The sequence below is a fragment of the Phyllostomus hastatus genome, unplaced genomic scaffold, assembly GCF_019186645.2.
Source record: "Phyllostomus hastatus isolate PE091 unplaced genomic scaffold, TTU_PhHast_1.1 phas_scaffold_114, whole genome shotgun sequence".
Lineage (NCBI taxonomy): Eukaryota > Metazoa > Chordata > Mammalia > Chiroptera > Phyllostomidae > Phyllostomus > Phyllostomus hastatus.
Window position 1 is genome coordinate 10073074 of NW_025334006.1, and position 19173 is coordinate 10092246.

The following is a 19173-nucleotide window of genomic DNA, read 5'->3' on the forward strand; positions in this document are numbered from 1 at the left end:
TAACAGTCCCAGGGAAAAGAGGTCAATGCTTCTGACTAAATAGTCAGGTATTGAGTGTTTTAAAAATTCTTGCAGCACAGTTAAAAAGCACTGTAGTAAATTAAAGGAAAAGTTGGACTTGTAATTTGGAATGTGGAAATTAGAATTTACCTCTTCCTACAGCACGAAGATGACTTTGAATTACGGAAAGAACTGATTGGACAGGTGATGAACCAGCTCGGACAGCAACTTGTAAGCCAGCTGCTCCACACGTGCTGCTTTTGTCTCCCCCCGTACACCCTCCCGGATGTGGCCGAAGTGCTCTGGGAGATCATGCAGGTTGACAGACCGGTAAGATTGTTTTCCGTACTATGATGTCGAAACCAGCCCTGTTGTATGTGCATGAAACCTAATTTAGGCATATTGCTGAATTTAATTGTTACATGGAAAGGCCTATATGAGGCCATTAATTCATCACTGGGTTCTCGGAAGCATATATTTGTCACTGTCGTAAAGCTTACATATTACCAGAAGTGAATACTAAGCATTGACTTCAGCTCTGTGGCCATCCAGTGAAAAATTGGTTCGCTTGTGGGAAATGCCCAAAAAACCACTCGTATATTATTACAGGTTATTCAGGAAGTGTTAATTCACTTTGTGCTCCTTAGATAATAGTGTATGATTCCCTGGTAATAAATCTCGTCAGAGCATTTGGAGGTATATAGATATAAAACTAGTCCACAATATATACTCGGATTTCTTTCCCTGTTAGATTTATTTGCTTCCTGTCTTTACTCTCAGCCAAGTTCTTTATCATCTGAGCATGGAAAATTTTTTACACTATCCAGTAATGTCTGAAAGATTTCAGTACTGGACCCACGTGATCATAAATCACATTATGTATACTGCATGAAAGTTTTGAGCATAGTGATAAGGTATAACAGCTTATAAATTATTTTTAAAATAGGATTTATCATTTTTAATGTTAATATAAAATCAGTTCCAAGAAGTACCCAGTTGGATGTAGTTAAAGTGATCTGTCTTCCAGGAAGAGGAAAATCCAGATATACGAGTATCTTACCATTTTGAAGCCCATGTATATCTTAATATTATGTCCTGCTATGTATCATTGATTAGCAGTTCTAAGCCTCAATTTCAGCAGTTTCACAAAAGGTAGTGCACTTTTACTGTTAGACTTAATATGACTGGACCAGAATCCCTGCCTGGTCTGGTGTGTTCATCTCCAGAAATCAGTGATTATCTTAGTGGCATATGCTTTACTTGACCTTTGGCTCAAACAAAAAACGGTCAAATGTAGGATGGATGCTTAATAGATTTCTTACATTTTTGTTAGGTTTATACTTCAGAAACAGCCACATGTACTTTAATTCTTACATATCAAACTCCGTGAGGCTCCTTTGTGACTGGTTTTATCAAATGGCTCTGCAGTTCTTCCATACAAATTCAATGCTTTTACACCAATAAGTTGTACCAACGATACCCATTGCTGGTTGTTCAATATGAGCGCTCTTTCAGTCTAATACAGGAGGATTTTCATGTTCTCCTAAAGAAAGGACTCTGTGAGCCTGGAGACCAACAACTTTAATTCCAAAAGTCCTTGACATGAGAAATAAGATTTCCATACTTTTTCACTTTTTTACAAATGTACTTGGTTCCCAGGTAACAAAAGACATTATGTAAATTTGATTTTGCAAAAAACACTCATGATTTGTAAACAGTTAAATGCTAACAGAAGAAAATGAGAACAGCAGGTTTAGACAGGAACAGAAACCAGGTAGCCATGTGCTCTTTACAGTTTACTATAGACTTGTGCGTTGTCAAGCAATTTTAAGTGATGGTTTTCACCCTGACTGGTGTGGCTCAGTGGATTGAGCACCGGCCTGTGAACCGAAAGGTCTTCTGTTTGATTCCCAGTCAAGGCATGTACCTGGGTATGCAGGCCAGTCGGTCCCTGGTTGTGGGCATGGGAGAGGCAACTGATCGATGTTTCTCTCCCTCTCCCCCTCCCTGATCCTCTCTCTAAAAATAAATAAATTTTTAAAAAGAATAAATTGATGGTTTTCTATAATCATCTACTGCAAAAGGAATTACATAAATTTGGGTTGTCTATACCCTATAAATAAACTGATTTGAAACTGTAACTAAGGATTTAAGTCCAAGGAAATTTCCATTCTTGTACTTTCTTAATCATACAGTTTTCAAAGTTCACAAAATTTTCAATAGAAGATGACACATCAGATTTGTCTCTTGACTTGAGTGAACTGTTAAAAGCTCTTTACTCTTTTCCCCCTTTGTTGGATACCCACCTGTGACAAATTAATTCAGTATTTTCAACTTAATTTCTCATATTTCCTTTACTAAAAGGTGACAGGACTCATTGTATGCTAGCTAATTAATTTTTGCTTTTTAGGTTTTTTTTTTTAATACTTTATTTATTTAGAGAGGAAGGGAAAGAGACAGAGGGAGAAATACCAATATGTGGTTGCCTCTCACATGCCCCCTAGTGGGAGCACAACTTGGCCTGCAACCCAGGCATGTGCCCTGACTGGGAATTGAACCGGCAACCCTTTGGTTCACAGGCTGGTGCTCAGTCCACTGAGCCACACCAGCCGGGGCCAAATTTAGTTTCTTAATGTTTCTGTTGGAGAGGGGGGATACTATAGTTAACTTTTGAGCGGTTTTTGGATACCGAAACCTTGTCAGTTAAGGATTCTGTCTGAATCTTTTGCCCCTGCTTGTCTTTTTTGTTTGACTACAGTGTTGTCTTCCTTGAGGGATACATTTGGGAAATTTTGCAGTACTTTTTTTGAGTAAGGAAAGGTTTGTTGATGGAGAAGGTGCCAACCAAGAAGATGGGAGACTTAGTGGTGTCTCAAATCCATCTTAAGAAAGTACAGAGTTCAGCCTTCTTGGATGCCAAGTGAAGGAGAAGTGGGAGGGGCAAGAGGGGACTGTGGACCACAGAAATCTGGGCACCAGTGGGGGTCCAAGGAAGACTGTGACACTTCCTTGTTCTTGGTCTGTTAACTCCAGTTGATGTGAGTCCTGTCACAAACTTCCTGCAAATAGTTTTGAATTTCCTGTACATGAGGGTTTATTGTACTTGTTTAGTGTATAATCCAGTCCTGTGGCCACAGATTCTAATGGTCTTCATCACATCCTTACTGATGATAACACTGTTCGCGGAGAAAACGGCACCCAGTGTTAGACTGGTAGAGTCAGACCAGACCTCAATTCAGCAAGCTCAATGCTTGAGTTCTGGCTGAGAAAGGATTCAGAGCCAAGACTCAAAGTATAAGAGAAACTTTGTTTAGAAAGTCACAGGAGTGAAAGAAATGGGCTGTAGAAGAACTGGGCTCTAGGAAACAAGCTACAGAGGCAAAAGAAGGGCCTTTGGAGCTTAGAGAAAAAAAGGTAAAGGTAATGCGCTTAGGGGGAGAAATAGAGTGAGGGTGAAGGCACAGGCGCCCTCCCAGGAGGAGAGAGAGTGCACTGCTGTGCAGTATTTTTAAAGCATTCCTAGTAGAATATTTACTTTTGCTCTGGTCTGTTATCATAAATTAACATAATGGGAAAACATACAATGTAAAAAAATTAGCTGAAAACTGTAACCAAAGTATGCATCCTACTTAAAAAAGACATGAAATCCACTGGCTCAGTGGATTAAGCACAGACCTGCCAAACAACAGGTCCCCGGTGTGGTCTCTAGTTTGATTCCCAGTTAGGCCACATGCCTGGTTTGCTGGCCAGGTCCCCAGTTGGGGGCGTGTGAGAGGCAACTCATCTGTCTTTCTCTCACACATCAGTGTTTCTCTTCCCTTCTTTCTCTCTCCCTTCTCCTCTCTCTAAAAAGAAATAAAAATGAAATCTTAAAAAAAAAGACATGAAGAAAAATTACAACTGACTCAAAGAACAATTTAACTGAAAATAAGGAACCAGAGGAAGTCTCTAGAATTTTGATTTTTAGTTTGACGAGGAAAGAATGGGTATGAGGGTCAGGAGTTTTTGTGCATATGGAAGGTATAAAGAGATCTTGTTTGAATGTAAATAAATTCTTTTAAATAGCAACAAGAGTGAACAACAGAAGAACTTTCTAACCCAAAAAATGAGCAGGTAACACAGTGGAACTTATTGATATGACCTCTACTGAGAGAGATGATCTTAAAATCCTTTAATTTCTGGATTCATGTTACATACATACTTTTTGACATGTTTACTTACTATACTTTTTGTCCCTGCTCTTTCTGGTACCTGAACCTTTCCTTTGGATTGCCTTTGATCTTTATGCTCAAGAGATTTCTGGCAGCTATTTAATTTTTTTAAATATTACATAAGTTTAATGACAGGAACAGAACAATAGCCTCATCCAGAAGAGACTTCCCTTCCGAGGTACAAGGCTCTTTCTGAAATGATGCCTGCTGCCTCTCTGAAGGGAAGTCTGGGCTTGCCTTTGTAGCTGATTCCAACCCCCAGAGGGTTGGAAGGCCCAAAGATAATACTTTTTAAATGTTTTTACTCACTTCTAAGTCTGGAGGAACCAGTGCTACTAAGGAAAACCTGTGGGTTTGTGTTATTACCTATAGAGAGTCCCAGTTGAGTAAGCCCTGCCTCTTTTAAAATCGCATATTCCTCTTCTTGGTACAGACCTTCTGCCGATGGTTAGAGAACTCCTTGAAAGGTTTGCCAAAAGAAACAACTGTGGGCGCCGTCACAGTGACACACAAGCAACTCACAGACTTCCACAAACAAGTCACTAGGTAAGTGACGGTTTTTTGTTTTCTTTGTTTTTTTTTAAGGAATGTGAACAACAGCAGGGGTGTATAGAAAAAAGTGTATCTCTGTTTCTTATTGCATCTTAGTTTCAGAGATGCCCAGGAGTATGTTTCTTGTGTGCCTTTGTGTACTCACGATTTAGTGTCCGTGTAGCCTTGAATTGCAGATTGTCCTTAGAAACTGGTCTTGGGGAAAAGATCACCATGTAGTAGATGTGTGTGTCGGTTTTATTGTATTTATTCACTGACTGTTAAAAGATCTTAATGAGTCAGTGGAAGCATTATTTCTTCCAAAGGAAAAACTTACTGAGCAGCACCCTACCCTGCAGGAGATCTGGTTTCTTTTGGAAGTCCTTCTCAATTCTCCTTTGTGTTCAGGATCAAGAGTGCAGGTGCCTGAATAGGTAGAGCGTGGGTTGCAACACATGGAGTGATGTAAACCGCGGTAAACTGGGAGGTTTTTGCCATGCCTCAGGATACTCAAATCCTGCCTTTGTGCAGACCAAATGTAACATTTCTCTGGGAAGCATTAGGCCTATGAGCTATTTGCTTACAGATCAGTTAAAATGTTAAGTGTACATAAGAGTTTTATTTTACTGTTAATATAATAAACATTTTATATAGCTTTCTAATTGTTGTGCTATACAGGTATTGCCTGATTTTGTTATAGTACCACTATTAGTAGAGATTTGGTTTGGTTTTGTTTCATTTTTTTCAGTATCATATAGATCATAGGGACAGTCTAGCCTTTCCTTCTTTTGACCACTTTCATTAAAATTACTGCATCAATTATGAGACTTTTATGGTCCTTGATAATATTAATGACAGCAAATTAAATCAGATTTTGTGTGTTGCCCTGCCCTGATATTTCTTTTTGTGTCTAGAGTCTTGATAATTTTGACTAAATTATAGACCATGGCTTATAGTCATACAGTTGTGGAATGATCTGTAAGTCCAAGAATGAGTGTTGCAGCAAGGCTGATGAGAGTGGGGGGGAATGGAGATAATCCAATTGTCCATCAGTAGAGAACAGTTATATAATTAACAGTATATCTATACTAGTAAGTAGGCACTTTAAAAAAGAAAGAACAAATGCATATGACACAGAAAAATAAGATATAAGGGGGAAAATAACAGTATCATATAACCCAACTTGCACTTAAATTTTTTTATTTTTAATTGTGATAAAATACACAGAATTTATCATCTTAACCACCATAAGTGTACTGCTCAGTAGCGTGAAGTACATTCACGTTGTGAATCTCTAGAATTTTTCCATCTTGCAAAACTGAAACTGGGCCCATTCACTGCTCCCCCCTGCCCTGGCAACCATCATTCTGCTTTGTTGTGTTTGTTTGTTTGTTTGTTTGTTTGTTTGTTTGTTTGTTTGTTTGTTTGTTTGTTTTATTTGACTACTCTAGATACTTCATATAAGTGAAATCATACAGTATTTAGTGTTCTGTTGTGATGCTCTTAGCATAATGTTCTCAAGGTTCATCCATGTTGAAGCATGTGTCAAAATATTTTAAGACTGACTAACATTCCATTGTATGTGCATACCCCAATTTATTCATTCATCTGCTGATGGATGGGTATTTTGATTGCTTCTACCTCTTGACTATTGTGAATAATGCTGCTGTGAACATGAGTATACAGATATCTCAAGCCCCTGCTTTCAATCCTTTTGGATATATATCTGGACGTGGGATTGCTGCATTATGTGGCAATTTTATTAAATTTTTTGAGGAACCTGCATACTGTTTTCCATAGCAGCCATTTTGTATTCTCTCCAGTAGCGCACAAGGTTCTCGTTTCTCTGTATCTATTTGTGTTTTTGTTGCCTGTGCTTTTGGTGTCATATGGAAGGAATCGCTATGAAATCTAATGTCACGAAGCTTTTCCCTATGTTTTCTTCTAAGAGTTTTATAGTTTTATAATTAAAACCAGACCCTGTTTTTTAAAGTGAGAAAAAATAAATAAATTTTAGGTAATGGTACAAGAGCTAATCTTTTCTGATAATTGATTTGTTAATGTCAATTTTTTTTCTTTTCATGTTTTAATTTTCTAAAATCCTTTTTTATTTCTCAATTACAGTTGACATAGAATATTATATTAGTTTCAGGTGTATACCCCAGTGATTAGATGTTACTAACTTATTAAGTGATCATTCCAGTAAATCTGTACCCATCTGACACTGTACATAGTTATTAGAATATTATTGACTGTATTTCCTATTCTGTACTTTACATCCCCATGACCATTCTTTAACAACCAGTTTGTACTTCTTATTCCCTTACGTGTTTCATCCATCCCCCCAACTCCCCTCCTGTCTGGCAACCATCAAAATGTTCTATCTATGGGCCTCTTTCTGTTCTGCTTGTTCATTTATTTGTTGGGGGGGGGGGGTTGTATTTGTCTGTTGTTGATAGATATGTATTTATTGCCATGTTATTCATATTTTTTTATCTTTGTTTTTCCTTCTTAAAGAAGAGCCTTTAGCATGTCATGTAATACTTGTTTGGCAGTGATGAACTCCTTTAGCTTTTTCTTGTCCGGGGAGCTCTTTATATGTCCTTTGATTCTGAATGATAGCTTTGATGGGTACAGTAATCTTGGTTGTAGGTCCTTGTTTTTCATCACTTTGAATATTTATTGCCACTTCCTTCTGGCCTGCAAAGTTTCTGTTGAGAAATCAGCTGACAGTCTTGTGGGAACTCCGTTGTAGGTAACTAACTACTTGCTACTTTTAAGATTTTCTCTTTGTCTAACCTTTTGCATGTTAATTATGATGTGTCTTTGTGTGAGTTTCTTTGGGTTCATCTTGTTTGGAACTCTGTGCTTCCTGGACTTATATGTCTGTTTCCTTCACCAGGTTAGGGAAATTTTCTGTCATTTTTTTCAGATAGGTTTCCAATTTCTTGCTCTTTCTATTCTCCTTCTGGCATCCCCATGACGCAAGTTGTCCCAGAGGCTCCTTACACTATCCTTATTTTTTAAAAAAATATATTTATTGATTATGCTATTACAGTTGTCCCATTTCCCCCTTTATTCTCCTCCACACCCTTTCCCACCCACATTCCCCCCCTTAGTTCATATTGACGTGTCATAAGTTCTTTAGCTTCTACATTTCCCATGCTATTCTTGCCCTCCCCCTGTCTATTTTCTACCTACCATCTATGCTACTTATTCTCTGTACCTTTCTCCCACCTCTCCTCCTCCCACTCCCCTGTTGTTAACCCTCCATGTGATCTCCACTTCTGTGGTTCTGTTCCTGTTCTAGTTGTTTGCTTAGTTTGTTTTTGTTTTAGGTGTGGTTGTTAATAATTGTCAGTTTGCTGTCATATTACTATACATGTTTTTATCTTCATTTTCTTAGATATATCTCTTTAGCATTTCAGATAATAAGGGCTTGGTGATGATGAACTCCTTTAACTTGACCTTATCTGAGAAGCACTTTATCTGCCCTTCCATTCTAAATGAAAGCTTTGCTGGATAGAGCAATCTTGGATGTAGGTCGTTGCCTTTCATGACTTGGAATACTTCTTTCCAGTCCCTTCTTGCCTGCAAGGTCTCTTTTGAGAAATCAGCTGATAGTCTGATGGGAACTCCTTTGTAGGTGACTGTCTCCTTATCTCTTGCTGCTTCTAGGATTCTCTCCTTCATTTTTACCTTGGCTAATGTAATTATAATGTGCCTTGGTGTGTTCCTCCTTGGGTCCAACTTCTGTGGGACTCTCTGAGCTTCCTGGACTTCCTGGAAGTCTATTTCCTTTGGCAGATTGGGGGAGTTTTCCTTTATTATTTGTTCAAATAAGTTTTCCACTTGTTGCTCTTCCTCTTCCCCTTCTGGTACCCCTATAATTTGTATGTTGGAACATTTAAAGATGTCCTGGGGGTTCCTAAGCCTCTCCTAATTTTTTTGAATTCTTGTTTCTTCATTCTTTTCTGTTTGGTTGTTTCTTCCTTCTGGTCCACTCCATTGATTTGATTCACAGTTTTCTTCCCATCATTATTGGTTTTCTATGCATTTTCCTTCATTTCACTTAGTGTAGCCTTCATTTTTCCATCTACTTTGCGACCAAATTCAACCAATTCTGTGAGCATCCTGATCACCAGTGCTTTGAACTGTGCATCTGATAGGTTGGCTGTCTCTTAGTCGCTTAGTTGTATTTACTGTGGCGCTTTGATCTGTTCTTTTGTTTGGGCCTTTTTGTCTTGTCTTGCCTGTTACATATGAGGGGCGGGTCCGAGAGGGGACCATGGTGCTTGCTCTGCTCTCTCTCGGATTTCAGTCCCTTCCGCCTCTTCCACTGAGCAAACTGGGCCCTTCTGGTGCTGATTCCTGGTGGGTGAGCTTGTGTATGTTCTAGAACCCCATGGGTCTCTCCAACGAACTCTCCTATGAGGCTGGGAGTTTCTCCCAGCGCCTCACCCTCCCACAGGTGTTTTCAGTCGGTGTTTTGAGGTTTTATTTCCCCACGCTGGGACCCTGGGTTGAGCGGTCTGTCTTGCTCCCCAGTTTCACCTGGTTTATTTGAGCGCAAATGTGGGACCGCCTGGTCAGTCAGCTGCCTTGCATGCAGTGCCTCACTTCATAATTGTCGCCTTGCTGGGTGTGCCCGTTTCCACCCTGCACCTGGGGTGGTCTGCCAGCTGCTGCCTGCGTGCCCAGGGTCCTCCCACTGCGGTCTTGTGCTCCTGGGGTGCCTTGTGCACCAGGTACCACCACTTTTTGTGCCTCGACCCCTCTCCATCCGGCAGCCTCACTCCGCCCCACCTACCGGTTTGGATAAATGTGTCTATTTTAACTCCTTGGTTGTCGGACTTCCATACAGTTCCATTTTCTGTCAGTACTGGTTGTTATTTTGTTTCTGAATTGTTGTTGTCCTTATTTTGGTTGTGCAAGAAGGCACAGTGTGTCTACCTATGCCTCCATCTTGGCCGGAAGTCCTCAATTTTTTTTTCTTTTTGCTGTTCTGAATAGGTGTTTTTTGCTTCCTTAAATTCAAAATCACTGATTTGTTTCTCAGCATCATTTGCTCTACTGTTGATTCCCTGTAGATTTTCTTCATTTCAGTGTATCCTTCATTTCTGACTGGTTCTTTTCTTATGGTTTCTGTGTGGCTTTTTTCTTTTCATCCTGTTGAAGTTCTCACTAAGTTTCTTAAAGTTTTCACTTAAGTCCTTGAGTATCTTACAACCATTGCTTTGAACTCTGTATCTGGTAGTTTGCTTGCCTCCATTTCTTTGAGTTCTTTTCCTGGAGATTTTTTCTATTCTTTCGAGACCTGTTTGTCTCCGCATCTTGGCTGCTTCCCTAGGTTTGTTTCTATATGCTAGGCAGAACTGCTGCATCTCCTGGACTTGGTAGAATGGGCAATGCTGCAGCCTCCCCAGTCACTCGAGCTGGCCGTTCCAGGCGTGCTCCTCTATGAGCTGTATGCAGTGTCCTGTTGTAGTTGAGCCTTGATTCCTGTTGGCGTCACTGAGATGGATTGTCCCCCCAGCCAATCAGTTGTGAGGCCTGGCTGCAACTACAGCAAAGGAGCTGCTGTGCAGGAGTTGACTCTGCAGAGCAAGACTTGCTTCAGTGAGGCTTTGGTGCTCACCGAGTCCACCTCTTGAGTGTGTCACTTGTGGAGGTGGTAGGGTTTTAATCCAGTGTGATCTCAAGCTGTCCACCAGGTGCACTGGCTCTGAGCCCTCCTGGGAGGTACAAGGTCACCCACCACCTGTGCCCTGCCAGGGGCCACCCAGCATGAGCTCCAAAGTGATCTGCAGATGGCTGCTACTTATGCTGGGCTTGGAGATGACCAGGAGAGGCCAAGGTGTGAACCAAGGCTAGGTGCCACTAGTGCTGGGCCTGGGGCCACTTAGCAAAGAGGTATGGGGTACACAGAGGCGAGATACTGCTTATTTGAGAGATTTTAGAAAAGTTCGAAGCATGAGGCAAGAGAGGCCATTTTTGTGGAAAAGGCACTGGAAATAGCTTGGGTGAACCTGCAAGTTGGGAGGAGCAGGGTCTCGGGGAATCACCAGGGCATGAAAAGTGTGAGCCAGGTTGATGGAGACTCACGTATGGCACCCGTGTGCCAGCTCTGTGGGGGAAGGCCTCAGAAAAGGAGCAGTGGTTTCTGCTAGCACTTCGTCTGGCAGAAAGCTGGCCCCCCATCTCTTGCCCTGATGTCGGATAATTCAGTTCCTCTGTATATATCCCCTGTTCCTTTCGAGCCTCTGCCTCAGTGCTGGAGCTCAGAGGGAGTGAGTCAGCAGGCCCTTTAAGAGGAACTGCCTGGGCTCCAGAAACCCTCTCTATCTCTCAACTTCAATCCCTGCTGGATTTTACAGTCAGAAGTTATGGGGACTTCTCCTCCTGGCCCTGGAAACCCTGGGTTGGGAGGACTGGTGTGGTCCTGGGACCCCTTGCAGTTGGGGGGTTTGGGGGTTCTGAAGGTGAGGTACCACTCCCAATTTTTACCTGCTGCACATGGGTATAGGACCAGCCCAGTCTGTGTCTGCGCCCTTCCTACCAGTCTCGATGTGGCTTCTTTAAATCTCTGTTGCAGGACATCTGTTCAGCTGGATGTCAGGCAATTCTGAATGTTTCTGTAGTTTAGTTGTAATTCGGATGTGGTTGTGGGAGGCTTTGAGTACTGCGTTTACCTATGCGGCCATGTTGACTTGAAGTGTTAATGTCATTTTTCAAAATGATTTACTTTCTCATCTCCCAGAGTATATCCAGTAATTTTGTTGAGGTTAAAATCTCAAACCTTTGAGTACTATTTTGTAGTTTACTAAGTGGGTTAGTGTCATGCCTCAGAAGTAACTGACTTTTAGCCATAGATCAAGTGACATGCATGACTGGAAAGTAGCATGTGACTGCCTGCCTTCGTGACACATTTTGCCAGAAAAGGGGATTTCCCCTCTACTAAGGAGGTGTATATTGACCAGGATTACCTTAGAAAATTATTTTATTTATTTTTACTATGCATCTTCCCAGTAGAAGCAGTATTCCACCTAAAAGCTGTCTCAGGGGGAAGAGGTATAACAGTTGCTCCTCTCTGCTTTTGTTTTGCTCTGTTCCATCTAGTGCTGGTCAGTCGAAGGGCAAGACCCTGTTGGCTTTGATCTCCGCAGAGCAACTGGGAGCCTGGGGAAAACCCACAAAGGACTGGGCTTAGAGCCAAGGATGTTGGTTTGAATCTTGCCACTTACTGGCTGTTACTTTTAACTTATTCATCTGTAAAATAGGGTTAGTGATACCTATCTTACAGGGTTACTGTGAGATACCTAGTGAAAATCTAGAGATCTGGCATATAGTAGGTGATCAGTGAATGTTAACTTTCTCCTTGGAAAAGAATCTGCCAGAATGTCATTATGTACTTACAGAACTAGCTAGAGCATGTTTCCTGCCAGCTTGAAGGCAGCCACCCACTCACTGTGAAGTAAGTCTCTACCAAGCCCGTATTCTTTCACTCGGGCTAATGTATGACAGGTAGAACGATAGAGTTAGTCTGAAATAAAAGCTATAGACATTCCCTAATTTAATTAAAATCTTGGGGCAAGGGAAAGGAACCCAAATACTGTGGTGCTGCGAACAAAAATCTCTATAATCTTTGCCCTGTGATATGGGGAGATACAGTGTACTACCAGTCTGGCCTACTTGATCTCTCGTTGCTGAACAAGTTCTGCAGCTCCTCTTACGGTAGGCTGTGACGTAATGGTCGGAGATGGACAGAAGTAAGAGGTGGTGTTGAGGTGCTAGAGAAAGGATTTGAGATTGCTCACCTCTTCTTAATAATTCTCTTTCTTTAGATGTGTTTTGCCCTTGAACCTTCTGTTCCATGCATGACTCAGTCTCCCTTTTAGTTTTAAGGTCCTGTAACTCCTGCCTCAACATGCTGCTTTGTTTGCTCTGCCAGCAAGGAGGGTGAACTGGTTCAGTTTCATTTCAGCAAGTCCAAGCCTGTTTTTCAGATGGTACTGGTAATTAATTAATTCCTTAGCATTTTTAGTTGGTCAACTTGAAGAAAGCTGGATTTTTCATTCTAAAATACCATTTTTTCTTTTCATACACCACTGATGATAACTAGAAGAAATCCTGCCGTCATTTCCCATTTCTCTGTCTCTATTCTGACTCTCATCAAAGTATAGTGGACAGGACAGGCCCTGGCTGGTGTAGCTGAATGGATTGAGTGCAGGCCTGTGAACCAAAGGGTCGGCAGTTCAATTCCCAGTCAAGGCACATGCCTGGGTTGCAGGCCAGGTTCCCATTAAGGGATGCTCAGGAGGTAACCATACATTGATGTTTCTCTTTCTCTCTATCTCCTTCCCTTCTCCTCTCTCTAAAAATAAATAAAATCTTAAAAAAAAAAAAAAGGTATTGTGGATAGGTTGGGATTGTGTGACTAGAAGCCAGAAAATAGAACCAAAAAAAAAAAAATAGTGACAACTATTTAGCTTTTAGAAGGTTTTTTTAAATCCATTTCTTTGGGCTTAATCACCAAGGGCACTTAAGTTAAACATTTGGCTGGAGCTCCCAGCACCAGTGCAGGTGCTGACAGGGCTGGGAGCAGGAAGTGAGAGGACTGCGACACTGTGACCTAGCCCTCGTTTCACCCGGCTCACCGCGGCTCTCCCGTCCTTGCACTGCGGTGCATTTCCTCATGTGTCACAAAGAGGCCAAGGATGGAGTTCTCATTTCTCTTCCAGATTAAACCAAGATCTCTGGTTAATAACAGGAGGATAGAATTTAAAACATGTGAGACACCAGGATAGTAAAAGAACCTTGAATCTCTAGCTAGTTTAACTGTTTCCTGTGGCCTTACAACACACCACACGACAGCTTCTCTTGGGTTAAGTATCTTCCTCCTTCGTGACATTGGGAATGCAAGTGGTGCGGGCATTCACTCACTGCAGCCGCCTCCTTCACAGTCTGTTGATGTGGAAGTAGACTGAGACATGTAATGCCCTTATGGAAACATATTAAATTCACAAAGAGCAAATGGCAGAATTCTGATAAACCCAGAACACCTTCCTCATTCTCATCATATTTTTAGCGTGGAGACAGACTAAAAGTTTGGGGGATAGTTTGTTGAATCAAGTCCTGGAGTCTAAATCAAGGTTCTTAATGATGTTTCAGACCTGATGATAGGCGAGGAAATCCAGATGTGGGCACTTAAGGGGATAGCTCTCATTTCTCCTTTTCTTTTGGATCACTGTTAGCGTTTAATCATTACGAAGAGGAGCGGGAGCTTTCTTCTCACATGCAATCCTAGGCTATAGGCTATGGTCCCTGAGTTTTTCCAAACCAAACAGAAGGCCACAGAAAGGTGAGCATATAAAAGTGCTTCCTTTTCCACTCTTTGGACAAAGGAGGCCTTTTGAAAAACCAGGGTCAGATGATATTGGGCTATTCATACCACTTCAGCATCTCAGTGCGTTTGCCTAGGGACCTGCTTCCTCCTCCCACAGGGAGCAGCCTGTTCAACTAGAAAATCGATGACTGATAGAATCTCAGTTACTGGACTGGGGCTTTGTAAACAAAATCTGCCTTTGGAAGAGAATGAGGAAACCAGGGTACCTAAGTTAACTCAGCTCATAGTATTAAAATAATTGGCCTTAGGTGAATATGCTTGCTTTTTTCACTTTGGAGTTTCTGGCTGTCTTGTATTTATGTTGAGGTCTTGGTTAAAGTATTGTAGGCAGAACTGTTGAGTACTAATTTTTGTCACTGCTCTATTATCCTCAGCACTTTACACTTGTGAACTGATTTGTTTGAATTCTCAGAACGTTATGAGGTAGAGAGCAGATGAAGAAAGTGAGGCAGATTGGTAACTTGCTCAGGTACACAGGAGAGCCGGGTTCAGACCAGGCAGTTTTTTTTCTCCAGCGCTCATTCTCTAAGGACCACACAGCTTGTCATTGTTCTCATATCCAGTAGTTAATACTGCCCCTTGAGTTACAGAAAGACGGGGAGCAGAGTCGACGTTGCGGGTGTTTTTCAGAGTTTTACATCTCTGTCACCTATTTGGAACCAACCTCCCTTCTCTCTTCCAGTGCCGAGGAATGTAAACAAGTGTGCTGGGCCTTGCGAGACTTCACCAGGTTGTTTCGATAGCTCACGCTCCTCACTGTGCCTGTCACCCAGGTGAGTGGTACTCAGTTCCCAGGTTTCCTCTGGCTGTCTGGGGTGCTGGGGGTGGGCACAGGCTTCAGTGCCCATCACAGGACTAGCACAATAGCTAGAGTCAGGGAAACACCTAACAGTTTAACATGGCAGAGCAGCTGGGAAATGCAGGGCCCTGGTTTCCTTGAGCCAACGCAGCCAGATAACCATCAGCTTCTTTTGGGTGCCGCTTCACCCCCCTAGGGAAGTTACTGTTGCAGAATATCTCCAAAAACATTCCTCCTCCTCTTCCTCTTACAGACACTCCTAGGATTGTAAGTGTGTATGGTTAACAAACAAGTAAGTATTTTTTAACCTGGCTACTTTGGTGAAAACAGTGCTGACCTAAAGTTTCCTAAGATAGTACCCCTCTCCTAAACTGACCTTTCAGATTTAATGAGCAAACATGCTTATTCTTACCACTTTCACAATTGGAACACCGAAATGCCAGGTTTGGGCCGAGGCAGAGGGCCAGGAAGGAGCTGGCATCTCCGTCGAGCTCCGGACCGTCGGTTTTCTCCATGCGCTTCCTGTCTCCTGACTCGGACGCAAAGGAAGACGCTGCGCTGAGGAGAGGACTGGGTAGCGGGATTTGGATGCCATGCCACTAAGCCCGCGCTTTGGCGTCTTAGGCAGAAGTTATTTTGCCAGGAGTCAGCCCTCTGTGCGTGTACAGCACTCTCACTGGTGGCCTCTGAGATGAAATGCAGCAGTGGGTGAGGTGCTGCTCCGCAGTGCCCCACCGCACCAGGGATTATGTCAGTGCTTGGGTTCTTCAATGAGTAGTGATATCATCTGGATTCTTAGGTTTTACAGTGTCTGTAAAAGCCAACAGTGATACACCGTGGGTGGACAGCTGTGAATGTTCATAGCTAACATTTCATGGAGCCCTTACTGTGTATCAGGTACTGTTCTAAGTGCTTTATATGTATTAACTGAGATAACCCTCATACAGTTTCCTAGGTTAAGTTATCATTATTATTCTGGTTTTACAAAAGAGGAAATTGAGGTTGCAAGATGTTAAACAACTTGCTTGATGTCACGGTCAGTATAGATAGAGCCACAACTCAAATATAGACATCCTGGTGCCAGAGTTCTCTACCTTACACCTTTAACCACTCTGCCTAATACTTTTACAATACTGTCCTTTTCCAGAGAGACTAAAGCATTGGCTTTTAAACTTTTTTTTTTTAGCAGCAAGCAAAGCCTTCTTTTAAAATAAAGTCTTACATGAAACCCCAATATTTAAATAGAATGGGGTGGAGATTTTCTGGTTGGTGTGGAGTGGGCATCCTAGACCTACTGGCCGAGCCTCTGCCCCCCACTTACCAGCCCCAGTTCCCGCAGCACCCCAAGGGGCAGCAGACCCCAGAGGCGTGTTCCATTATAGCAGTGGGTCCCGTGACATCGTAAGTAAAAAATCCAACTTCTTGTTTCACTGAGTTCTCAAGACAGAGGTCAGAACAAGGTTCCTGAGCCAGTAGGGAAACTCCTGCCTTGAGTTTGTAAAACGCTCATTATCTCCTGGACCACAGGTGTTGACTGTCTTCTCTCTTTTGCCAGGAATGTCTTTTTTAATTAGAAGACAGGAAGAAAACAAAAGCCAGACTGTGTCCCACAATCAGAAACCTCCATTGTGGCAGAGGGGCCTTCACCGCCACCAGGGCGTCCCACCAGACAGGGAGAGACTCCAGCCTTCCGAGGCCATCCTGAGGAGTTCCTGTTTGGGGTGCGAGGGAAGATCAGCACAGTTTTTAAAAAGATGGCTGCAGCTTGTCCGGCGTGGTGGGAGGGGAGCTGGTTTCCTGGTGAACTTGTTTCTAAAAGGAAAAAGAATTTTACGGAAATAAAAGGAAAACTAAACTGAAAAGCAGAAGTGAAACATCCGCCTGGTAGCAGACGACACGCACACACACACACGAACATGCGTGTGCATACGCAGTGACAAAAACAAGGCAAATAGGAGTTCAAATGAATTAAATAGCTGCAATTGGAAGAAAAGGGTCAGGATCGCCTCTTAAGGTTTTTTATCGTGTTTCATCCTTTCTCTCTCTCATCTTCCCTTCTTGTTTCCCCTTCTCTTTTAACAGAGTAGAAATTGCTCCCATTCTCCCCAGCTGTTTCTTGCCACCTTTAGAGTTGTTTGGACAGGGAGGGGTAAACAAGGAGCCTTTTCTGTTTTGTGTCATGGTCACGTCAGTGATACTGGGACCCGGCAGGGCCAAAATCCATGTGCGTCCCCACCCCAGCTGTCCCGTTCAGTCTCTCCGCCCACTTCCGCTCCGTGCGGGTCGGTGAGCCTGGAAGAGGAGGCCGGAGTTGGCGGTGAGTGGGATGTGAATATATGGTCTGAGTTTTAGTTTGAGTTTCTTTTAATGTGTCACCCACGGACATAAGAGAACAGAAGAGGTTGGGAACGTGGGACGTGTTTACAGGGCTAAACTGTATTTTACTTAAAAATGTGGAAATTATTTGACCTCATGGGGATGAGGTGGGAGCGTAAAGCCCAAAGCAGATCTTACTGTTCTTTCACGCCGCAGCCCTGCACAGGCATTACGTACGAGCGCACTGTTCTGGCTGGTGTTGTAGCCATCTCAAGAACAAATCAGCAATGGAAAGAAAAAAAAAAAGAAAAGAAAAAATAAATTTTTAAAGTTTAATTAGTGTTTGTTTTCACTTCCTTTACCTGCCTTGTAGTTCTGAAATGGCGCAGCCGGACCACTTAGTTGCCATCTGACCGTCTGCGGGTGGAGTTGAACAGGTGGCGCCCCGTCCTCAGTGCTGCAGACCCCTGGTGTTTTAGGGGAGTGGCTCCTCCTGCATCTTTTAGTCTCCTAGTTCTCCCTAAAACTCTTCATGCCACATTTCTCTTCCCATATAGCCTCAGTGGAAAAGAGAAAGGGTCGGTCGGCATGTTGATCAAAAATGTGGTGTGTTCTCCCCACAGTGGCCACCAAGTAGGTGGATTGTTTCCTAACCCCTGAGTATTCGGTGTTTAAAACAAAACAAAGCCTGTGTTGAAGTACAGCTGACATGCAGAAAGCTGCACATATTTAAGGTGTACAATTAATAAGCTTCGACAGGGTACACCTATGAAATCATCAACAACCAAGATAGTCAACCTATTCTTTACTCCCAAAAGTTTCCCCACGCGACTCCCCACTCTCCCACATACCCAGGTAGCCTCTGGTCTGCTTTCTGTCATTGTAGATTAGTTTGCATTTTTTTGACTTTTATATAAATTTTATCATACAGTGTGATACAGTAATTGGGCTTTGAGCTAATAATCTCGACTGCAGAGCTGCATCTAATAGTTGAAATCAGTGAAACAAAGTTTTTTGCATAACATCAATGGGACTTAGAGTTTTATTCTCTAAAGGAATTATTGGAAGGGAGGGAAAAACTTAACGTGAAACGGTGTTTGGAATGAGATAGTCAGTTACTGGGGATCAGCACAATACCCCAGACATTCCTCTCATTTTCTGGGTAAACAGTAAAACTTTGAAGCCTGGTCCTTACAGCAGCCGGTTGGCTTTTTTGTTTAAGGAATTTGGCTTTTATGGCCAAGTTGTATCAGGGACTGAAAGAACATGTGGAAGGTGTAATAGAACTCTCTCCAGCCACTGAAAACCAGTGTGTGGCGTGCATCTCCTAGCCAATGTCGACGGCATCGCCACAGCCCTGGCTTTGAAACCCAGAGCTCTCTCATCTCGTCAATGGGGTCAGGGCCAAACTGCGCACACCCTCTTACAGAGTATTTCAGACTAGTTCTTAAAAATAGTTACTACTTTCTGGCGTCGCAAGGATACCCACCTAAATTTTAATTTAAAAAGGAACTGTTTGGCCCTGGCCAGTGTGGCTCAGTTGGTTGGAGCGTCATCCCCTAAACTGAAAGGTTCTCCATTTGTTCCTCAGTCGGGGCACGTGCCTAGGTTGTGGGTCCGGTCCCTGGATGGGGTTCATCCAGGAAGCAACCAGTCAATGTTTTGTTCTCACATCAATGTTTCTCTCTCTCTCTCTCTCTCCCCTCCCTCCCTCCCCCCCTCCCCCCCAAAAGCAATGAAAAAATTGTCCTCAGGTAAGGATTCATTAATTTTTTTAAATGACCTGTTTGCAATTATGTGCCCTAATGTACATACTGTGTTCCCGTGTACCCTTGTCTACTGTAATAAGAACAAGAGCCTTGCACCTGAACTACTTAAGTCACAAAGTCCCCACAGACTTTTTCCCTCAT

At 42.6% G+C, this 19173-nt stretch overlaps 1 protein-coding gene across 5 annotated transcripts in view; it reads left to right on the top strand.

Moving 5' to 3' along the window:
* TNPO3 (transportin 3) overlaps positions 1-16809 on the top strand; it is a 92388-nt gene extending 75579 nt beyond the window's left edge. For 4 of the 5 annotated variants that reach the window (XM_045855658.1, XM_045855660.1, XM_045855661.1 and 1 more), the window contains 4 exons: positions 163-330; positions 4645-4757; positions 14831-14921; positions 16503-16809. In XM_045855658.1, the coding sequence (XP_045711614.1) occupies positions 163-330; positions 4645-4757; positions 14831-14891 (342 nt within the window). In that variant the 3' untranslated portion in view covers positions 14892-14921; positions 16503-16809. Of the gene's footprint in view, positions 1-162; positions 331-4644; positions 4758-14830; positions 14922-15200; positions 15240-16502 lie in introns of all 5 variants that reach the window. The other variant, XR_006787648.1, reaches the window with a different exon arrangement.
* Positions 16810-19173: the final 2364 nt, after the last annotated feature.